The sequence below is a fragment of the Chanos chanos genome, chromosome 4 (assembly GCF_902362185.1).
Source record: "Chanos chanos chromosome 4, fChaCha1.1, whole genome shotgun sequence".
NCBI lineage: Eukaryota > Metazoa > Chordata > Actinopteri > Gonorynchiformes > Chanidae > Chanos > Chanos chanos.
In genome coordinates this window covers 13,481,341-13,505,415 of record NC_044498.1, presented here as the reverse complement: position 1 = coordinate 13,505,415, position 24,075 = coordinate 13,481,341, and the positions used below count along the sequence as shown (strand labels likewise).

The 24,075-nt window shown below is 40.0% G+C and overlaps 1 protein-coding gene across 1 annotated transcript in view; it reads left to right on the top strand.

Annotated features, from left to right (window-relative positions):
* Positions 1–24,075, top strand: part of LOC115810159 (protein diaphanous homolog 3-like) — a 215,309-nt gene that overhangs the window by 46,559 nt on the left and 144,675 nt on the right. Inside the window, exons 6-10 of the mRNA XM_030772085.1 lie at positions 11,910–11,984; positions 13,487–13,556; positions 16,687–16,823; positions 17,672–17,777; positions 23,903–24,013. Of these exons, the coding sequence (XP_030627945.1) occupies positions 11,910–11,984; positions 13,487–13,556; positions 16,687–16,823; positions 17,672–17,777; positions 23,903–24,013 (499 nt within the window). The remainder of the gene's footprint in view (positions 1–11,909; positions 11,985–13,486; positions 13,557–16,686; positions 16,824–17,671; positions 17,778–23,902; positions 24,014–24,075) is intronic.

Genomic DNA, 24,075 nt, shown 5'->3' with positions numbered 1-24,075 from the left:
TGCTGAATTGATTTTTCCAGGAATTCTGGCGGATAAACCCTCTCACACTTGCATGTCATTCAAAACAAAGTTTTGCAATGACAAGCATGTTCACAGGATGTGGAGTAATTTATGTGGCAAAAGACACTTTGTTTTGAACAAAATGTTAGGCAAGCAGATCGTGTCAAGTGTTATTTTGGTGGTGTTATTAATGTTATTAATTTAAAAAACACATTTTAAACAACTCCTTTTGTTGCATATCATATTGGGTTTACAGGTGCGCTAGCTTTTATTTAACTGATTTCAATCTTCCAGCTCAACCTGCTCTGAAGAAGTCATAGGGCAAATATGTCATCAGAATCGTCGCCCTCTTATCTGGCAGTGTTCTGGCTTTGTTCACACTTACATCTGTCTGAAACTTTTCTGGAAAAATCGATAGGTCTTGTTCCGGAAATTTGTTTGATCAATTTTTCAGAAATTTCAACTCCGGCTTGTCTTCACCCATGACCCTATTCCGAAAAAATTGCCGGAAAAATTTGTAGATGACACTGCATGTATGAAAGGGGTTTTAGTGAGTTGGGTAAAAATAACTAATAAGTATGAAATGTTGCAAGAACTGTGTGTGATTTGTGCTCACCACCAGTCAAATAACTTTTAAGAATCTCATCATAATCAGGTGAAGTACCTCTGCTCTGCCAGCTGTACATGCCTCATGTAGTCTCAAGACTGGTCTGTAGTCAAATTTCTAACCTGAGTTTGAAGCGCATTAAGGAGGCTCCATGTTTGTGTTTACGGTCTAGTAAAATGCAACAGGTGAGCTGCTCTTCTCAGCATTTCCTCAGGTTTTGTCAGTTTTTCTGACTGTTGTTTTGTTTAATTGGAGAGTATAATCAGCTGTGTGTTTCCTACCCATTATTAATTGATCAATACAATTAGGATTTGTCTCCCCCACTTGACAACAGAAGTAATACACCTAGACTGGTTCTCCAAAGGATAACAGGTGTCTGTTTTTCATTGTTATCTAACCCCACAGTGAGGCCAGTCATACCTGCCAGTATGTTGCTTTAACCTTGGAAAATTCAAACTGGCAGATTCCATGCAACAAAATAGAACGGAAGCACAAAAGTGAATGTTCAGCTTAGTAAAATTCATCCTCACTCTATGTTTGCATAGTGTGTTGTCTTAACCCAAACCTGCAAAAAGATAACACAGAGTTCTGCTATAATATTTATGTGATGTTTACCTTACTCCTGAGAGTATATCTCTGTCTGTGTAATGTAGTATTAAATTGGTCTGCACATCTTACAGTCTGCCCACTAACTTCAATTTCTGCTAGTAGTTTTTCCTCTCTTTAAAAAACATTATCAGAATACTTTCGACGGCATCCACCAATGCCCATTTTGTATTCCTGAATGCAAAGTTTGCCTGTAAATAGAACACCTGAATACTAACTATGGTTGCTATTAAATACTACATCTGAATACTAACTGCCAACTATGTCTCCTGGGTTTGACTTTTTTTTTTTTTTTTTTGAGTTTTCCCTCAATTTTTCACTTGTACGCTGATGCAGGGTGCCTCACGCTTCCATATAGACTGCTAAATTGGCCTCTCTTAAAAATGCCCTCCCGAGCACAGTGTAGGCTTTCCAGTGTGCACTGAGGGAGGCCTCAGAATGGCTCCAGACAGTCCTATCAATCTGAATTTCTAATCCAGGCATTTCAGCGTTGTTGAGGGGCTCGTTTGCCTGGAATTCAAATGTCAGCTTATTGAGTTTCTGGCAGCTCCTCAACTTTGCTGCTCCACGCAATCTAATACATTTCAAAGCCAAAGCTAGGCTTCCCGTACTCTCAATTTGTAGTTTGTAAAGTGTTACATCTGAGTTTAGAGAACTGTTTTATTGGTTCTTAAATGAGAAAATAAAGTTGTTTTTTATTGCTTTGAATATCTCATTATATAGATTAATTCCTTATCCTTAGCTATAAGTGAAACTATATCGTCATTTGCCATGCCATTTTCTCTGAGAAGTCTTAAGCCACATAATCTTCCTGTACTAGAAAAAAAAAAAAAATAGAAATCTATATGTGGCAACATCAGACGAACATTTGTAAAGTGTGCGGCATGACAGTGATATGGGCTATTGATTTTACCACATTCATTCCTCTTGCTGTTTCCCAGACATGAGCTCATGTATTACCAAGTCTCTCAGAACCGATGCTTCATAGCAGAGAGTGGTCTTGTCTTTGCTGCTCTCATGCACTGTATCTTGGATGGTATTGAATCAGAGATCTTTAAAGTCTCATGCTCAGAAGTGTGGAGACTGAATTCATAGAGCTGAAGGCTAGAAAAGATGTGCTCCTCTAGATGTTTCAGCACTGAAGACTGTCAGATGGAGCACATGATTAAGACCTGTGCTGATGGATACGGAATGTAAAAATAAAGAGAGTTCTGTCAGTGTTTTTGGTTGATGCGGAGCGTTTTAATAATGATACCAATCAGCATGTGTATGGATGTGACATTTAAAAACAGGTGGCAAGCGTGCACTACTTTAAAGCTTTTTTTTTTTTTTTTTAATCCGTGGTTATCCGATCCGATACCGTGGTTATCCGATACCGATTACAAGTTCAATATTCCCATGTTCGTCCTATCACTGTTTATTTTCATCCGCTCACCATTAATTTTCTGGTACTTTGGTTTCATTACAAGGTGTAGATGAAATTTATTTCTAATAACACTTAGACAGATATTGTATTTGTAATGAGAATGAGAGTCATATTTAACCAGCACGATCACAGTCTCTGAGACTGAGCTGTAAAATACCATTTGGACTGTATGTTATCACCCAACATGTTATTCATTCGTGTTAGCCTATCATCAAATCCATTTTGCGTCAAACTTTTGCAACACAGTCGGAAACCCATGTTGACATCGTAATGTAAACTTTAAAGGTAAAGAAAGCTGATCCTGACACGCAGTAAGCAAGTAAGTATTTTCATAGTGTCTTTTTGGCAGCTTAAGAAAAGGTAGTTTAGAAATGTACCCTAAGTTAATCAAATGCATAACATCTTCTTTAACACTAGTGGGTTTTTTTTGTTTTTTTTAAACTAAAATTTAAGTAGAACGTCTGTGAAAATTATCTCGTACGGAGGAGTTAAAAAAAAAAAAATAGCAGAGAGGAAAACAGGATTTTTTTGTAGTTACTTATTCTTGTTATTTGTGTGAAAAACCATGAGAAAAGTATTTCAGTTTAAGCTTGTTGTTCACAAGACAAAGCAATAGACCTAAACTAGCTCCAAAGAAAAGTTGAAAACTGACTGAAACACTTAAATGCCTTTGTATTTTGCCCACCAAAACACATTCTTTGAATTGTAAATTATGTGTAACTAAAAAGTGCTAAATTGATTATTTTTTTTTTTTAATACTGTTTCACTTGTCACTCTGTAGCTGTCTTATAACTTCTTCTTTTTGCATTAATAAGATAATATAAGATACATAAACTTGGTGTGAAGTTTATGCGCAACAGTTTTACCAGTGGCGTCTTTTTGGAAAAATGATTTTTTAAAAAGAGTGGAACTTTGAGCCATCTAGAACTCTGACACACCCGTAGGCATTGTTGAAGGCATGTTTTTTATGTCTAGGACAGAATTATAATCTACCAATAAAAATGCTGTTTGATATTTTGTGTCGCTTTCATCTGACATTCAAGTAACCTATTGGTCAAGCTGAAGTTTTCATTATTATGTCATGTGCAGCAGTTTGGCCTCTGTGATGGAACTGTTTCTTTTTAAATATGTTCAACTGTATGGGAAGAGTTTTGGATTATTGGCTGAATAGTGCTGTGATTTAATGCCGTCCTGTGGACTTATTTGCTACATTTTCGCATTGGTCTCAGATCATTAGCACCTTTTGATTTTTTTTTTTTTCTTTTTTTCTTTTCCTTCAGGCTTCACAATCCACTGATCACAGTGCTGGAAGGTCTTCGTCTCTCATAACAAAGTTCTTTGAATGTGGCCTCTTATGTCTGATTGAAAGAGAGTGGTAGTGTGTGAGAGGTGCTGTGTGTTCTATTATTTTGAAATCTTTGTGTGTGTATGTGTTTCTGTTGTGTAAGTCTAAGCATTTTTAAGGAATGTTTTTCTTTTGGGTAATGTCAGTTTGTATGTGTTTTTGTGTGTTGTTTTTATCGGTGGTTTGTTACATAGTTAATTAAGAGTTGTTTAATATGTAAAATCATTCTTTTTTCCCTTCATTGGAGACCAGTGAATTGGAACCTGCTTTCCCCGCAATTCAACAAATATGGACCATTTAGATTGATGCATTCATTTACAATCAAAACAATAGCAGAAGGAGACAGAAAGAGGAATGGTAAGTGAGAGAGGGTTATCTCACAGACTCAATATTCCAAATATTGCTGTAATTGGTAAATATCCACCTCCGGGTGTTTCAAGAAACATTTTTTTTTCCTTCTTCTTTTTTGCCATTTCCTTTTGGCTGCTTTGAAAAGGAAACACCCAAACACTACGGTGTTAGTGTCCTTATAACTTATTTAGAACTGTAGAAGGAAAGGCCAGAAACAACACATGTACGCAGCCGTTCTAGGTACAGCTGAATTCACACTTGTTTATATAGAAATAGTAATAGTCTTATGATTTACTGACTGTCAGTGTACAATTGCTGTCTTTTTGCGTTTTAACATGTTCCTTTCTTTTGAACAGAACCCAGGTACTTATGCCCTTACCCTACAAGGAGCAAACAGAATTTTCAATCAGCTTTTTGAAGTTTCAATAAAATGCACTGTTGAATTTGTAACTTTGTTGTATTGGATTTGCGTGTGTTAATAAAATAGGTACACAGGCACACAGCAATAGCAGGATTTGGAAAGATACTTCGAGGCTATTTTAAACCAGCACGATTTCTGTAAGGGCTTCACCTGTGCATGACTTTTCTGACATAAATATTTGCTCGTTCACTTTTCAGTTTTCTCTGTAATAAATCTCGAACAATTCCAGTGCTCTACTTTGGTTTGCTTTGGGACTGTCTAAAAGAGCACATTTACAAATCACACTCATTTTATTCTTGTGTTCCCATTCCGACCAATTTTGTCTATGTTGTTGATCATATGCACTCAAGCATGTGGTGGAACAATGGTTTTTACCTCTCAGGTCCCCCGTGGCTTTTGGCTGGCTCCATGATTACATCTCCTTAAGAGAATTCCATAAAAATCAACCGTTATAAATCACGCTCAACATATATACGTGTTTAAATATATTCATACTAGCGTATTACCCACTTAACAATTTGGGTCTCATAGTCACCTCTACGCAACTGCTCCCAGGCACCTCCCTGTACTACCCCCCGCTTCCCCCCAGAGAAGACACTAGGAAAATAGGCCGAGACTGACATGGTAGACACGGGCGGCTACAGGACGTTTGGAGTTAATGTTTTATTTTCGGCTCGGCGGCTCCCTAGCACAGCGCTCCGTGGCTATGAAGCCCTGGGGTAGACTCTCCAGAGGGAGAGGGGAGTCAAGCTACCTTAGCCATGAAGTTAGCCAGATAAGGCGGCTCATTTTTCTCTTTGATTTATGGCTGTTTTTGTTTCCTGGGAATGGGATGATGAATTTGTTTTCCGCTGTTTTTTAATGCTCAGCTGTGAGAGAAAACGAGGGAGACTCCAACACCCCTCCCTCTGTCGCCGCTCCAGGCTCTAACAAGTGGATGATCATACATATGTTACTTCGGCGATACTTTTTTTTTTTTTTTTCTCCCCTTCACTGTGACTGACATGTATTCCCTTAGTGAGCATAAATTACTCGAAAACTCGTTAATATTTAACGCACGCTCACTCGAAATCTTGCCCGGCCTGACTACTATATTTCACTCTTCGGATGTTTGTGCTTGGCGTGGTGACGATGTGCATATTGCTGTGTTTTTGAAGGTCAGTTTGCATGCATTAACCTTGCCACAGCTCAGCGGCGGACATTTTGGGACCGATCATGTTTGGATTAATGGATGCCAGTTGTAACGTTTCCCCAGACGCCACGCGCGCTCCCCCGGTGAGCCGTGGGACGTGTTTGCGTCGCCCTCGCTGTAGAAACATATTTTCCAAGGTGTGAGAAATAGAGACGGTGAGAAGGGGAGATTGAATCGCCCAGTCATTTTTGCGTGGTGAAAAGAGCTGGCGACAAGCTTTTAAAAGCTAGTCGGATAAACAAAAACATGAGGTCTCAAAGCATTGAGATTTTCACATCAGTCACTGTATATAATAAGCATTGCCTGCAGTTATATCTGCTGCCTTCTGCAGGAAGTAGATCTTTGTTTATCTGCTATCTGAGGCCTGCTGTTAAGCTGTGACTTTTAGTTAATTTAGATAGTGTGGGTTTTTTTTTTTTTTTTCTAGTTTGTGTTAATTTTGGTTCTATGACTTGAATGTTGTCAACTTCTCAACTTTGTAATGCCATTAAGACGGCTTCAAATGATAAAGTGAAGTAATGTTAAATCTTCAGAGATGTGTAGAATAGAAGAAATTAAACCCTTACAAAAAAAGAAATATGGAGATAAAGCATAAAGAAAAGAAACAGAAAATTGCAAAAAAAAAGAGGGAAAAAAAGAGCGCACATATTTATCTTTCTTGTGTTTTCCTGGGAACTAGCAGGCACTTTATGTGATTGTGATCTGTAGGACACAACACTTGATGGGCTTGTCTTGATTGGAGCCTCCCGTCGCGGTGAAGTGTGCTGCCTTTTGTTTAAGCTGCCATCACTCGGAGCACTTGTGGAAATGATGGATATTGTTATTCAAACACAGGCGTCCATCTCCAGATGTTCTCCTTTTGTAAACGAGCACTCCTCACTGGGAGACTGAAGAAGAGAGCTGCTGTTTGAAGTCTTGCACACAGACACACAAAAGGCCTGGCTCTGATTGCCTTTGCACGGGCTGATCAACATCAACCCAGCTGCATCCTCTATTTTATATATGTGTGAGAGTGTGTGTATGTGTGTGTGTATACATACACAGGGAGAGAGAGAGAGATGAGATTTTGCTTCAGTTGGTGATAAGTTCACTAACAGTCATATAGCTGTAGTTTTGATGTAAGTGCAAAGCATGTGAGGCAGAGAGAGGGAGAGAGAAATGTGTTTGTGAATGCATACTTGTAATTTGGTGTCTGTGTTGGCATATGTGTGTAGCAGGGGGTCTCCTTTGCTACCCACGCCTGGTGTTTCCGGCGAGACGTCGGTGTGTCACACCCGGTCGACACGCCGGCACCCCGGCGGCATGACGACAGCTCCCGTTGGTTTCCCGGTGGAATAATCCCCGGCGTGTATCAACTGATTATTTTCCCCCTGTGCTCTCTGCTTCACCTGCTGATGATGGGGAAAATATGGTGGCTCGCCTCTGAGCTATGCATTTCAATGAGCCTCTTGTCAGGACCCTAGCCCTGCCCGCTCAATATCACTGGCGGGCCCTCATCGCATCCTTCCACGGAGCAGGGGCTAAATTCAATTTTCTCTCCAACGTGGAAGCTTCATTCCTCAGCCATCAACGACCTGGCACCTGCTCTTTGACTGTCAGACCTTCTCATTACTGACCCTAGAAACAATTAGTGCTGCCAAATAGCATGCATGAAAAAATTAATTTAATTTTGCGTTTCAGTTAAAATCCAGCTTTCCCCCGGCCAACATAAAGTGAATGTCTTTATTTATTCTGTTGGGGTTGGGTTTCCGTGGTCCATGCTGAGGAGGACTAGGGTTTCGGTTGTTGTTCATGAAAGCTCAGTTCATAAGGGAAGTTATATTCCCACAGACTCTTAGGTGTCTCTGAGGTTGCCGACACTGCGTAACAATGAGCTGTAAATGAATTTTGCGAATCCAGCTTTCTTTATTGAATATATGTTCTTACTTATGGACACATCTCCTGGCCTGTTGTTGTTATAATGGAGGTTGTGGAATTGTCAAATACGCTTCACAATGATGTGTTAGTCAGTTTCCCTCTCGCTCTTTCTCCTAGCTCTCTCTCTGTCTGTCTCTCATCATTTTACAGTCGTTCTTTCTATGTACCCTTCCTTTCTCTCTCCCTCTCTCACACTCTCTCTCTCTCTCTCTCTCTCTCTCTCTCTCTCTCTCTCTCCCCCTCTCTCTCTCAATATTGATTACGTTTGTGTTTCATTACACTGTTCCCTCGCTCCCGTGTAAGTGCCTGATTGTGCCATTATGCCATTGTGAAATTGGCTCCAGATGACTTTTCCATCCAGATTTTTCGGTCACTGACACGCCCCTGATTACATTTATATAATCAAGAAAGAAATAAGTGAGTGGGTCAGATCAATTCAGTGTATTTCATCCACAGTGTCTGATCATGTATTCATACAGTTTGTAATTTTCTTTATTTTTCATTTTTCCCGTGACTTCAATGCCGTGACCTCATATAGCTTTGGATGTCCATTCTTCTAAATCACCAGCACATTTGTGATACATCTATTACCATTATCAGTGTTGTAACAGAGGCATGCACAAGAATCAGATCAACACATAAATATTGTTGCCGGGCAAGTGGCTCCTCTCTTGCCCCCCACCCCTCCTCCTCCTCTCCCCCAGCCTCTCTCCTCCCTTCTTCTCCGTTTTGACAAATTCAATTCAGGTTGAGCCCCCCTTTTGCTTCACCTTGAGAATTCACACAGACATACATGCTTGGATTTGATTAGTAGATGCTGGGAGGCATGCGGCTTGTTGATTAGAACTGTACGAGAGCTGCATTCTGATGGAGCCAGACGTTCTGCTCGCTCTCCCCCTCTCTCTCTCTCTCTCTCTCTCTCCCCATTTGATCCTTTTTTTTCTTTTTCTCCTCATCCATTGCATCATCCTGATATTTGTTTTTCCTCTTTTTTTTCCCCTTCTTCTCCATCTCTGTCTTTACTAATTCCCCGTTTCAGTCTCTCCCAGCCTCTCTTTTGCAAATCTGTCTTTCTCTCCCACCTGTTTCTTGAGTTGCCTGCCGCACACTTTCTCTTATCTGAAAATATCACATGATGTTCTCTGCCCTCCTCCTCTGCTGGAAAAAAAAAAAATCCATTGCAGGTTAGTGACAGATTCGGTAATCAATAGCATCAGGAGATGAGCTGTGTTTAGAAAAATGAATATGAGTTTTATGTTCCACAGACACATAACTCACTCATCTTGAGTACTTTGTTACTCTAGCACATTTCCTTTTGGTGCTGAATGATTACTAGCGTAGGGGACCTGAGCAGCGCGTTCCCAAGGCAATCAGGAGCAAACATGATTTTCATCTTCTTCTCATACCATCCTTATGACTGCTAGTTAAATATGCTCCGAGGGTTTCATTCCGTCCCTTTACACAAGAGAGTTTCCGACTTCAGTAAAATCATGATCTCTTTTGCGAGAGGGAGGGGCAGGTGCGACGGTTGGGTGGAAATCCATATTTAGTCTATATCCACTGATATTGCCCTCTCCATCACTTCTTGCCTGGTCCCTTGGTTCCAACTAAGGTGGTGTATGAATCCACCCCCTTCTAGATGATGAAGTCTGCTGGTGGAATGAGAGCAAGGCTTGGATCCTCTGCATGCTCATTTGCGGGGAGGGAGGACCTGTCTGAATTCCCGGGGGAGATGGCAAATGACTCCGAAATGTCACCGGCTTCATACAAATATTTGCTATATATAAATTCTTCTGCTCTGACCCCAGTGATTGTGTTCTCAGCCTACCTTTGTTTGTGCAATAATTATGTGTTGCTTTGACAGCGACGCTTTATCTAGTAAAATTAGAGCGTGGGCTGTGCCGAGGTTACCGATGTGGAGTTTTCCAGCGCTGTCTTCCAAGATCATGTCAACTTCCTGCTTTTGTTGTTTTTATTATGCGTTTTTGAACCAGAGTATTGTGTAATTAGACGGGCGTAACAGTGTAATAAATGTGCTATGACTGTTTTTGGAAGGAATGCAGCTGTTCATTCCGTTCGCCTGTTGATGTATTGTCCGTTCTCAGAGCTTAAACAAATGCCTTTGCCTTGTTACTCAAAACCACCCGTTATATGTTACACCTACTGTGGTGAAATGTTTGGGGGAATGTCGTGTGTGTTGTATTTCGTAGCTGACTTTCATGTGCTCCGCAAATGACAATGAATAATCTTGGTTTTCATAGTATACCAATAACCACTACTTTTTGACCACACGAAAAGGCAGTTTCATCTGGCATTATTTCTTATGTCTACCTCGCTCTGGTATGAAGACTGGAATTTAAAACAAAACATCTTGTGATTAAGCCTTGAAATATCAGTTTTGTTTCTTTTCAATTTAGAGCAAACTGCCATTCTATCACCTGATTCCTCCAACTGTGTCAAGGGACAAACCATCATTCTTTTCTCTGTGTTTCTCTGTTTTGCTCTAAATGGTGTTATCTCTCTTTCTGCCTCCTTTCCTCATCTCCAGTCCTCAACTCTCACTTTTCAGTCACAGGCTCGTGGTCAATTTCGGCTGTAATTTTACCTCTGTAGCACACCCACGCCTCTTGACACTGAGTTCTGAAAATTGGCTATTGATGCTTGCAGCACTTCTTCACACACTGAGGCAATTTCACACGGCTGAAGAACAGCACTCTTTGGGTGCACCCTGAGTGACATGGTGAACAGATCACCGGAGAAATGTCTTTTGTGTTTGCTGGGATAGCCAACGATAGGGTTTCGACTGTCGTCACCTCTCCTCATTAGGGATTTAACCAAAACTCTAGACCCACGCTGATAGAGGAAAAATAGACCCCTTTCTGAGGTTCGTTCTTACTCAGACTTAAAAAATAAAGCCACAATCAGAGGTCTTAGGCCAGTAATGTCTTTCTTCGGTTATTCGTTTAAGTTTTAGGCTACTGATACTGTTGAAGTGCGAGGTTTTGAATTGCCTTGTAGGATCCATTTACCCCCCAGTAGACCTTGAAATTTGCCCTTTAGCTGTTTATTTTCCCTTTCAATCAGTTTACATTGAAATTGTAAAATGTGCACCAGCCCATCAATTTCTTGTCGACTAGGTCTTACTAAACCATGTCTGCATGAGAAATGGGTACAAAACAACATGGAATAAGGCCAGCAAGTGCATAGTAATGGGTTAATCTGTTTGTGTATGTTTATTGAATACAGTGTGATTAATCAATGACTCACTCAAGACACTTCCTTTCTCATTATTGAGGAGTTCAGTTTGCACTATGGTATTTCCCACAGACAATTGAGGCAAATCAATTGAGATGAAAAGAACGAGATTGTGTGTTGAATAGAATTAAAATAAACATCTTTGCTCCATTAGCAATGCCTTTCAATCATTGCTTTAGAGAGAGAGAGAGAGCTTGATCTCCAGTTGTAGGATGTTTTAATAAGGTCTAACAAACACCGTGCTGATAAGGCTTATTGACTTTCATCTGTTTCTGTCCGTTTGTCATATAGACCCGTTTATTTGGTAATGTGGCATAATGGGTCATACACATCGTTTCAGTAGCACCGCTGCTGACACAAAGGCAATGGAGAGAAAAGTGATCATTACAAGTGCAGAGCAAATGTGTTGAGATGAGAATCAGAGCTCAAAAATATCAAACTGAGAACGCAAACTAACAGTTGTAATTGTTACTGATCTTTCTTTCATTCTTTCTTTCTTTCTTTCTTTCTTTCTTTCTTTCTTTCTTTCTTTTTCTTTCAATGTATATTCTGATTTTCATACAATCAAATTTTGTCCTTTTATCGGGCTATTTATACATGTTAATCCAGTCTCTTTAATAGAGAGTAATGTTATTAAGCCAATATTTTCCTCAATATATCATGCTTCTGCCTTTTTCGTTCTAGCAGAATCAAGCAATGTACCAGTGTCGAATTTAGCTAAATTTGGCGTTAGAAGTTGTCTGAAGTTCCCTTTCATAAGTCAGTGTGTTTATTTCTCTGTTTCTGCAGCTGGGTGCAGAGTTTTGGCCATGAAGGACTTGGATTGCTACTGGACACACTGGAGAAGCTCCTTCACAAAAAACAGTAAGATTAATGTTATTATGCACCACTAAACAGTATACTGACTAGTGATGGGCAAGCATGTCTGAATAGGGGGCTATCTGAACAGAGGTTAATATTTCTTGACTTGCATGAAAACGAGTATTCAAATTTTCATGGAATAAAATGGCACTGCCTAAAAAGCAGACAGCTCATATAAATTTAACTAGAACTTTGACAAAAGTCTTCAGGCATGTGTTAGACACTCAGAAATGAAAGAAAGCATTTTTAAAAACAATCTGGTGGTTGTGATGCACTGTGAAATGGTTTTGTGGGATGACAATTGTTGCTGGTAGAAATGACACATGGGTTGCATGTGCCTTAAGTGTAATGCTTGTGAAGCAGAGTGATGTCTACAATGCTTAAACTAAATTGATAATACCAAATGTACAGTGCAATTTGTGCAGTGTAAAGAGAATTTGTTACAGACCAAGTATTTCAGTAAACAATCGTATCTGACTTAAGACCAAAAAAATATCCGTAGTGCAGGATGATACCAGGAAGAGTCTAATCATGTCTTTGGCTAACTCAAAGTGCCTCTGCAACCATGATATTACAAATTACACAGCACGTTACCACAGTGATTAAGCTACAGAGGACATGGTACCCATGGGCTTTTTAGCTCGGAGAGAGTATCCAGACAGTGATGGAATTTGTTGTACCCGTGTTCAGGGCAGTCTACCACGTTAACAGCTTGAGCTGCGAAAAAAAAAAAAAAAAAGATGACGGTACGGCTGAGAAACTGAAATGTGATTTAAAAACAGCAGCTGTAATCACTGACCCTTGGACATACTCATTTCTTAAAACAAGAATGGTTAAGACTGGATTGACAGTGGGTTTTAGCTGCGTAGCGTCTGTTTTGATGCACTGTGTTCATTTGTTATACACGGGTCTATCATGTCCAAAGTAGTTGCACTGCATCCGTTTTTCATTGGAAAGCTACCAGACAGTAGTCTGTTTTTGATGTCAAATTAAAATTGTTTAAATATATTTTGTGACTGAAAAGTTGCTGGCACCTTTTCCCAGTCAAGTTTTTTATAGTTTTCTGTAGTCACTGACAGGATGAGGTTCATTTTTTTCCACTTATGGTGTCAGTCCAAATTGCTGTCATTTCAGCTTACAAGATTCACTGAGTTTCACTGTAATTAAAGTAAGTATTTAAATGTCAATTGGTATGCTAGATGTTTCTTTTTTTTTTCTGACCGTCAATATAAGATTTGTTGATATATTTTTTTAACCTCCAATCATTACGTTTGATCGTCTGATGAATCAAAAAAAAGAAAAGAAAAAAAATAGATCCAAGAAATTATTTCAGATGCCCATTACCAGCACTGACACATCTTTGGACTGGATGGTTGTAGTAATCTCGTTATCATTTATGATCTAATCATAACGCAGTTTTGAATGAGTGCTACTTCAGTTACAGTTTTACATCACTCTCTGTTGTTTTCTTACCTCCTACTCTGCTCTCTCATTCCCTCTTTCAGCCAGGAGAAGGTTGATAAGAAGAGTCAGCACAAAGTCATTCAGTGCCTCAAGGCCTTCATGAACAACAAGGTAATCATTCCAGCTAACAATTTCTCAGTATTTCATCAGGAGGCCTTCACTTTGAAATGGACCATAGTGTTCCCATTACTTTACATGTACTGTATGTTATTTTAAGCTTAAAACATGATCTTTGAAACTTTGTAAAAAAAGAGGGCATTTGAACTGTGCTAAGTGCTGGGTCCAGTCAGGAATTTACACTTATTTACCCATAAGACACCTAGAGCAGTTAGGTGGGAAATGTTTGGAGAATTAGCAATTTAGAACAAGATTAGATTTGTTTTTTGGTATTAAGAAAATAGGTTAGAGTGTCTCATACACGGGGAAAGAAACACATCTGTCCACGCGCACACACACACACACACACACACACACACTAAAAACACACACACACACAAATACATCATCATTACGCAAAGCACCTGTTGAGAGGAGCCTGAAAGCAGCCAACCAGCCTTTACTGCTTTCCTGAGCTCTCCCTTCATCTCCCTAGTGCTCCAGACACGTTTTCGCTCCTCATCAAGGCCACATTAGCAGGCACGGTAGTTCACAGGTCAGATTCCTCCCCGCCGGACGTTTGTAGCCATGGCCGCTTTCATATGGCTGGAGCTGATAAGACGAAAGCAGCAGATGAAGGGGGCTCAGACCGGATGGCTGTCTGAACGCAGGAGGGGGTTCCCGTGCTTGTAGGAGGAGAGGTCTAGGGGGGCCTTTTAATGATTTGGACACCCCTGTTAGAGAGAGGCGTCAGAAGTGGGCCTCCGGTGGGTTCTGTGATGTTCCCGTGATGTGGAGGAGATAGCCCAAGGCTGGAAGACCCACACAGTTCGAGCCAGAGATAGAGATCACCAATTGCTTTGTTGTGTATTCCACCGCCAAGTGTGAAAGACTTTAAAGGCGGCTGGCTGCCATCACCCATAGCTGTGGGTGACGACACATAACACTCAGAGCTGAACAGTTGTTGACAAGCTCCATACTGAGAGGTTTTTTTTCTTACTGGTGTGTTTTGATGGGTTTTTTTTTTTAAGGTCTTATTTTTATTGATGGACTGGATAAGCAATCTCTCATTTCTGCTTTTTATATGACTTTTATTCCCTGTGTTGTTAAGGTTAAAATTAAAATCTGATCTTTGATTGCAAAAGGGGGGAAGGTCAAGTTTGTCTCTTTCTTTTTTTTTTTTTTGTTTGTTTGCTTTTGTTCCTGTTTTTGTCTAGTTTAATGAAAATCTGTTCGTCTGACTTCGTGTTTAGAGTTATCCAGAGAAGAGCCACGCTGGATTTTGTGGTTTCTTTCTTCTTTTTTTTTTATATGAATTTACCTTTTCTTTGTCCCTCTCTTCCTCACATTTACACCACACACACACACACACACACACACACACTCACACTCTCACTCTCACTCTCACTCTCTAATGCCTCTAAGGTCTTGTGTAATCCCAGGGCCCAGCAGGTGTGGCGAGTCTTATTTACCCAGAGGCCTGTTACCACTCTGGCTCTTTCCCTCTCGCCCCCAGCGCTGTGAGACAGCTCCCACCCTCGGCGCTGGCTGGCCAGGTGGTGCAGTCCAGCTGTCGCGGGCGTCTGTGGAATTAAGAGAGATATCGGAGAAATGTTTACAACCATTAACAGATCATAAACACTTTCATTCTGCAGTGTGCACTTGTTCTGTAGAGACAGTGAGGATGTTTTCATGCTTAAATTAAGATTAAAGCTGAGGAAACATATGCTAAGAAACAGAAAAACTGTGAAATATAGCACCCCAAGACACATATGGCATAAATTACTGTATAGTTAACACCAAACAATGCATTTGTGATTGTACTTTTTTTCCCCTTTAATTAGATTTAACTCAGATATTTTAATGACCAGATATTTTAATGACCATATCTTTAGGAATCATTTGGTTGAAAGAGTAATTTGATTGTCATAAAACACGTCCTTTGATATGATCATTAGGACAGTGCTGTTAATACGGCTTAGTATCTTCAAATCCCCACCAGTTTTACTGTGCCTACTGAGCAGTGTATCCGGTCCGAGCACTGAGTACCATTTAGTGTACTAAAAACAGAGTCCCAGCTCTCTTTATGACCTGTAATTGTATAAGATGTGCTATTTTTCACATGATTTGTTGTAAAGAGGCTAGAGATGTTATAAGAAGCGTAACATTTTATCAGTGACCATGTTTGCTGTAAGTAATTGTGGGTTACAAATAATATAAAAAATAAATTACTCTCATATGCACATTTGTAGGGATTCATCTGAAGCCTGTTGAATAACATCAGGAGGAAAAAAGAAAGTTTCATGTTAGGAACTGAACTGAAAACTCTGTATTAATGAGACATTCCTCCTGAGATTCTAACACCTTCTCTGTCATTAGTTGAAACCTCTCTTACCTACATATAAATGTTTGTCTTTGATGAGGGAAAGTGCTGTATTTCTTTGAAGGTCGTGAAACACACAGGTTGTTTCGAACCCTCTAGGCTTCTTCGTCCCATGTCTGTGCAGTTCGTTCATTCACCTCCGTGCCTCTCTCACTCTCTCTCATTTGCATACCCCTTATCGCACAGCTATCATTATCTCAAGGACGGAGCAACAGGCTGGAAAGCACACGGTCCCAGCCCTTGTCCTTGTGTTTGTCAGCCATGCAAATGTCACCTCTGCTTGAAAACTGTGGATGGGAAACATTTTGTTCACACTTAGCTCTTTCTCCCCCATCCAATGTTCTCGGGCTTCCCCAGCCGCCAGTACTTCGTCATATAAATGTCCGATTTGGGAGGTCGGTGAAGAAGTTGCCTTGGGCTGAGTTAATGATGCTTTCAAAAGTAGACATGTAGCATAGCTCAAAGCAGCTGAAGACCAGGGACGTATCAGCTCAAAGCATAACTTTTTTCCCTTTGATTTCAAATGTAATTTTCCTCTGTGGATGTCAAATGTGTGTAGAGTAGATCTGGTAAGTTTGGTGAAAGTTAATGGCCTACATAGTTCTGATGAGTGTATTGATGCTGAAGGGTAATTTCCAGTAATTTTGATTATTTCGTTTGGACTAAAATAGAAGGAAATGCAAGTTTTATTGGGTCGGCAGCTGAGAGATGATGTGATTTTTTTTTTGTTGTTGTTGTTTTTTTTTTTCCCCCCACCCCCAGTATGGTCTGGAGAGGATCATCGGGGAAGAGAAGAGCCTGACCCTGTTGGCCAGGGCTATAGATCCCTGTCAGCCTGCCATGATGACTGATGTGGTGAAGCTCCTCTCTGCGATCTGTATAGTGGGCGAAGAGAACACGTACGGTTCCTCTTTGACATCATCTTCATCTCCATGACAACACCCAGTCATCTCCCCCTCTCCATCTCTAATGAGATCATCCTGCCATTTCAACCTTTTTATGATGTTTTAATATTATTATATTATTATTAATATTATATGATATTATTAATGAATCTTCTAATACTGTTGGAGGAAAACACCCAGTATGGCAACATGACTTCATATTTTGAACATGACTTCATATTTTGAAATGCCTGTAGTCGTTGTCACATTATAGTGACAACTCATGTTTCTGTCCTTGGTAATGACAAGGGAACCCCCCCCCCCCAAAAAAAAAAAACACAAACCAGTGACTGGTTTGAGTCCAACATGTAGGTCTTACAGAGGAGCTTTGTGCAATTACTTATTGATCCTATCTCTCCTTCGTAATTTTTTTCTCCCCCTGTTGAATTTACCCCAAGATTGTATCTCACTCACGGAACGCATTCAGCCCAAACAAGTAAAGTATTCCTTACCATTGCGTTGTCAAAGTTATAAATATCTCCTCCAAAGCCAAGCCAAGTTATCACATTGAGGATGAGAGGAAGTACACTGTGTGAATGTGTATTATGACCCCATCAATTTAATGCATTTACTCTCCATTAAAACAATGTGCAAGGTCTTGTGCAAACCCATATAAATGTAAAAATAAATCAATACTTTTAAAACCAGGCCTAGAGGAAGGCCAGAAAAGAAAAAAAAAGAAAAGAAAAAAAAACATTGAATGCAGAAAGAGAAAGATAAGCTAGGAAAAGAAAATAAGATAAACGAGTCTCTTTTCAGTTTGGCATTATTGCGCTTATACGTTTCATTTTTCCTGTCCTCAGTTTGGAGAGGGTCCTTGAAGCCATCACGTCAGCCGGAGAGCGGAGGGGCACGGGACGCTTCAGCCCCATCGTCCAAGGCCTCGGCGACCGCTCCGTCCAGTTACAGGTAAGAACCGGCCATTTCCCATTCGCCGGCCATCTGTCTGAGAGCGGCTCATACGGAAGTAAACAGGGCCAAAGTTGATAAAAGCTGTCAGAGATGCGGCTCTTTCGGAGACCGTGATCCTGTGACTGCTTGCGTGTCAGTTTGGTTGGTCTCTGGGATGACTGCTTCTCTGGAGGAAGGTCAACGCTGGTAACAGACTTCTGTTATGTGTTTAGCTGACATTTTAGTACATCAGCCGACAAAAGCAATTTCCCCTGCCGCTGCTCACGCCGATTGTGTGTGTGTGTGTGTGTGTGTGTGTGTATGAAAATAAAATAAATGAAGCTCAAAACATTAAAACTGATATATCGGGCACAGATTTTTTTTTCAGCCTTTCGTTGCCATTCAAATCCTTTTTTTTTTGTTTTTTTGTTTTAAAATGTTGAATGAAAAACAATTGGTTTAAATGATTCTTTTAAACTCATTGATGCATGCAAATGAATACCTCTCTGTTTAACAGTGGACCGTGCTCTCGTAACTTTTTATTCCAATTAGTAATCGCAGAGATGCCGTCGTCACTTTTTCCCCCTGCGCCACCAGTTATTTTTTATGTTGTGGATGTCAAGACAATATGATGATTCCAGCCAAACTGTATTTTTTTTTTTCCTCCTCTGTTTCTTCTGTCCATACATCTAGTTCCAACATTTTACCTCAGACATCTCTGAGGAAGTTTGTAGTGCTAAGCAGCAATAGCATCCATTTGCTCTAACATGTCTCCAGTGTAATGACCAGTTTACAAGCCCCAGAATGGCACTAAAATTCAGTTTTCAGTTTAAGGTTCCCTCAGCGGTCATTCACAGTTATCATGTGCTCTTCAGAAAGAGCAGCAAACACATAACCCCCTTAGTGTGTTTACACCAGGGGCTCTTAACAGATCAGGCATGATATCAAAATGTAACATTAGTTCCTCAGTCCTGTGTGAGAGCCTCATAAGAACCCAGCGAGTTCTCAAAAGCAGAGCAAACCAAAGGTGGATCAGAGTAGTCAACTAATTGATTTTCAAGTTTTCAACAGTCTAAGTTCGATATTTAAATTGTTGGTTGACTGAAAATAATATGTAATATAATTTTCTTAATATAATTGAAAGCAATTAAATTAAGATCATTTAAACAAAGCTGCAGTGTCTCAGTAAGAGTGGTACAGTTGTTGAAATAATGTCATTTTTAAACTGCCTTTAAACCGCATCTTTGGGGATCATCTAAAGGATTGATAAAGCAAGATTTTGCACTGTTTAACAGTGTGAATTTGAAAAATCTGTATGGTTTCCAGTATGTGTTACTAAACGACCAAAGATACTGATGAAAGTAAGATAGTAAGAAAGTAAGATAGGGAAGACATTTGTAAATAGTTAGGGTCTGTACAATTTGGACAAAGCGCAAGTCTAAATAAGGATTAAAAAAAAAAAAAAATCTAGCTGTATCCAACACAATCTGGAGTAGATAAGGTATGTCATTTTAAGACAAAAAAAAAATCTTAAAATAGATGAAGTATGTCATTTTAAGACGAAAGAAAAAAAGAGTAGGGTTGGGGTGGGTCTGTCGATAAGTTCTCAGACGTGACTGGTTTCGGTAGAAGGCATCATTCCGTTCTGATCATTTCGGCTTGTCCTCTCTCTGGTTAATCAATAAGCTGCTCATACCAGCCCCCAAATGGTTGACCAAGACAAATTAGACATGTTCACCTCCCCACAGCATGAATATTAATACATACACATGTATTTATAAATAAGTTGGACAGCTCATTAATAAATACACCAGTGACCCTCAAGCTATTGATATTTCTTGATAGTATTACCATGACATGCCACGCTATAGTATCTGATACAATTAACTAATATTTCTCAACTAATGCTCTTTCACACTTGTTTCCATAGGACTTTATTGATGTCTGTAGATTTTTTATGACATGTTGTAAAGGCCATGGACTGCAGTTCATAAGTCTATGCTTTAATGTCCCTAATCATACAGAGCTTCATCACATTGAACCTCTAATTTACACCATGGTTCATCCTGTCATTTTGGTTTGGTTTTGTACGTGAAGGCTGTATTGCAGAACCCGTGTCTGGACAGGGAAACGACAAACATTTGTCATTCTTCTGGTTGTCCAGTAGATTTGATACAGATAATCAGATCTCATGTGTGAATCAAACATGACGCTTTTATAGATGGGGGAAAAAAAAAAAATCATTTCAGCCATGACCTGTGAGGCAAATGTGACACCATAGCATGCAAACACACAAACTCAATTCCTCAACCAAATTTCATACTCTAATATATACCAACATCTCGACAAGCTTTTCTTCCTCACACCTTATGTGTTTGCATGTCACACCGTTACGAGCAGAATTTATCAGACACAGGACTCGATATGCGGTCTGAACAGAGAGAGACGATCACAGAAGAGATTGTAGAAGGTGGAATGACCAGGCTCTGCTGGGCTCTTGTCTGCTGCTCTGTGTGAGACAGGGGAGCAGGACACGTCTGCCTGTCAGTCATCTGTGCACATCATGTGGGTGTCACTCATCAACGTGCTGGATGGTTGTAGTGACTACGCTGTGGGCATTCTGAGTACAGCTTAACCTTTATCATAGCATCTCAGCTGGACTGTCAAAACCCAGAGAGCCCGTTTTTGAGGGATATCTTACACACACACACACACTCGTCTGCAGTTTCTCTCTCACACTCAAACAGACACATGCACTCATAGATCAGTCTTTCTCTTGTATGCACAAACATTGTCTTCCTCACATTTACGCGCACACCCGCACATGCACACACACACTTCTCCATTGTATTAAATGTTTCTGAATACCATGGTTGGGCACATGCTTGTTTGTGTTTCCGCAATAACTTTCTACATGTAACTATGAATCTTTGTGTGTGAGAGAGAAGTCATTCTTGGGCCTATTTCAGCTCCTCTGTACTGAAACCTGTTGACTGTATGTAGTTTCATAGTGAGTGATGCTCATGTGTAGTATCAGCAGTCCTGGTCCATGTTCAAGCCTCATTAAAGCAAGAGTGTTTTTGTTTTAATTGGTAGCAGAGGGAGGCGTGTAGCTCTTCGTTCTCTCTGTACTCCCTTACCAAATCACGCAATCGGACAAAACTCTGTGTCTGCCTCTATGTTTGATTCACGAGTCTGTGTCTCTCTGTTTGCTTGCCCACCTTACAACTAAATTGGGAATTTCAAAGCTAATTCCTTTAATCCCGTTTGTAGCGCCTACCTGAATGCCCAACTCAAAACAATACCTCATTGTATTATTGGAAGAAGCAATTTGTAGAATAAAACTTTGTGTGATAGCATTAAAAAAAAAATGTACAGACAGTGAAATAGACTACAGAGCCATCTCAGTGTTACAGAGAACTGAACTGTCTCTGACAGGTTTTTTAAATCTGACGAAAGATGCAGTCTGCAAAATAATTGGCTTTTTTCATTCATGTGTTTGACCTCTGTGTCACCCAAAGGGACTCTGAAAGGCAATTTTGTTAGAGTGAGTGTTTTGTTTATTTATTGGTTGTATTTATTGTATCTTTCAGTCATATAAATTTAAATTTATCTGAGTTTGGTCTTAGGCCTCTTTGCTCTAAAGGCTAATTTTTGCTTTGGGAGTATAGCAATTGATTGTTGACATATTGCTTCAGCATTTATGGTCCAGTGACAGTCTGTCTCCTCTCTCAACAAAACAAAAAGACTATTGGTTTCATCTCCACGACAGTTAAGCTATCTCCCCGGCCTTGTGATATCCATGAACTTGTCAGCTTTACAGAGCTTTATTGGTATATGACATTCATGATGATTCTCCAAAAACATCCATTTGATACAAAAAATGTCAGCTTTGCTCCCCCCCCCCCCCCCCCCCCCCCCCAATCCCCCTGGAAAACTTTTTTTTGCCCTTTATCAACACTTCAGATTTTATGGTTTTATCATCAATCAACGATCAAAACGATTATATACAATACAGCTCAATGGCTGTAGGCCTACACGTAATTCTTACACCGTCGCGCATCCGACACATGACCTAAGAGTTGTTTTTAGATGATGTCTTTGTGATGTAACGCTGTGAGTACGTTTATTACATTGTCAGCAGATTATTACTTTAGTAGTTTTTATGACGTTATTTTATTTACATTGGTTGTCGTTATTATAATATGCACAGATAGTACATTTTAAATTGCCCAAAGTATAAATGAACCTTAAGACACTGTCATATAGTAGGTTTGAGAAAAGCCTCCTCATGGGTAAGATCTAAGAATGAGGCTTTAATATTTATGGCCATGCAGAAGACCTGATTATCACTCCTGTGTTTTAACCCTCACTTTTCTCTCTGCCAAAAGAGGAAGGGACAAGACAGGAGAGAGAAGAACAAAAAAAAAACCCCCTAAAACACAAACCATAAAAAAAAAAAAACAGTATTTGTATCCATGAAGGCCATTCTGTTGGTTAGAGGCTCTTTGTAATATATTATTGATAGTGTAGGCAGGTTAATGTGTCCGTTTTCAACACACTGGTGTGATCCCTTTTAACCTCATGTATCATTTAATGAACACTGTTCTTTTTTTTATCACGGGACATAGGAGTTCCCCTTTTGGGGCTGGTTCTCTCTCTCTCTCTCTCTCTCTCTCTCTCTCTCTCTCGCTCTCTCGCTCTCTTCTTTCCTCCTTACTTTGTTTTACTTCTCTTTCAGTCTGCAGGAGAAAGAACAAACAAACAAAAGAAGAACAATTTTATGAAGACAAGATATCCTGTGCTCTCCTGGTTTATTCTGTGTTGTCATGCATACCTGTGTATATGTGCACAGTGCATATTGGCTTAACTACCCTATTTTACCCCTTTTAAATTGACCTTATTTTACCCATTTTAATAGCCTGAATCGGCTCATTTTTGGAGAAAACGTATTGTGAACTGTGTCAGAATTCACTGAGCAGGTGTAAGGTTGATGAAAACAGTGAAAAGAGAGAGAGAGAAGATCTGAAATGCTTATATTTTTATTTAATGAAGATAAGGTACTTCAAATCTGTCCGTATGTGTCCCAACTTTGAGTAAGATTTGCCGGGTCTGAGCTAAGACTAGATTGGTACACCTGAAAAACAATCTTGTAATAACCACTTTAGATGGAAAAATGACCGGTGACACTTCATACTAAACAATAAAAATATGTAAAGGAATCACTTATTCATTTTGACAGTGTGTATTATTGTTGTGCTTTTGCTTACTTGCCCTTTGTAAATGTTACTGCTAATTATCAATAAGAAGTGAATCTGTTTGAATAGCAGTGTTATTCATCCCTATTCCTCAGTAGTGTCGTAGTGTTTATAGCCTGTCAAATCAGACTTTACAAGGTTAACTGATGCACACTAATGTTACCTTATCTGTTGCCGGGGAGGGGGGGGGGGCGGCGGGCTAGTGAGGTGAGTCTGTTTTATTGTGCTGTTACGCTTATGCTTGGTTGTCTCTTATACTCTGATATTATCACCACACATCACACTGAGATTTGCTGCCGCATATAATTGCCAATCTCTCAGGACTATGGCGTGATAATCAGTCATATCCGCACCATCAGACACAACATGACCGTGAAAGTGTACTGTGGTAAGCGTGAAATAAAGGATCAGTGTTCGTCCAATAGTTCCTCGCTACTGAACAGCCCACTGGCTCTTCAGCACACATGCGATTGAAGAGGTTACAAAGACGGCCAATCAATAATTGACGACCCGTGTTCACTTGAGTAGATGAATAAATGAATAAGCCATATTGGCAGGTGCACAGAAATGCTTTACACCGGCGAGCGTTCGGGCTAAAACAAACTCAACGGCTCAAGCGCCCGGCGCCTTCACTCTCAGCTCGGTTGTGGTGCCATAAATATGAAAGGCCGTGAGTTATTGAGAGTAAAAATAGACAAGTGTTGGTCCCTCTCTCTGGTTTACTTTGTACCGGTCTCATTGAAAATTCATGTCAACATGCTTGCAGAAAAAAAGTTTCTTTATGGAAACAGACACACGCGCACGCACGCAAACACGCACACTTGCACACTCTCCATTTGCCTCTATGTGTGTGTTGCTGAAGCTGAATGTTATCTCTTTTCCTAGGTGGCCTGTATGCAGCTCATCAACGCTCTTGTTACGTCTCCTGATGAGTTGGACTTCAGGCTGCACATCCGAAATGAATTTATGCGCTGCGGCCTACGAGAGATATTGCCGGTAAGCGTCTCGTCAACGGGCTGTGTATTAATATTTAAATGAGTTGTCCACTTGAGTGAAAT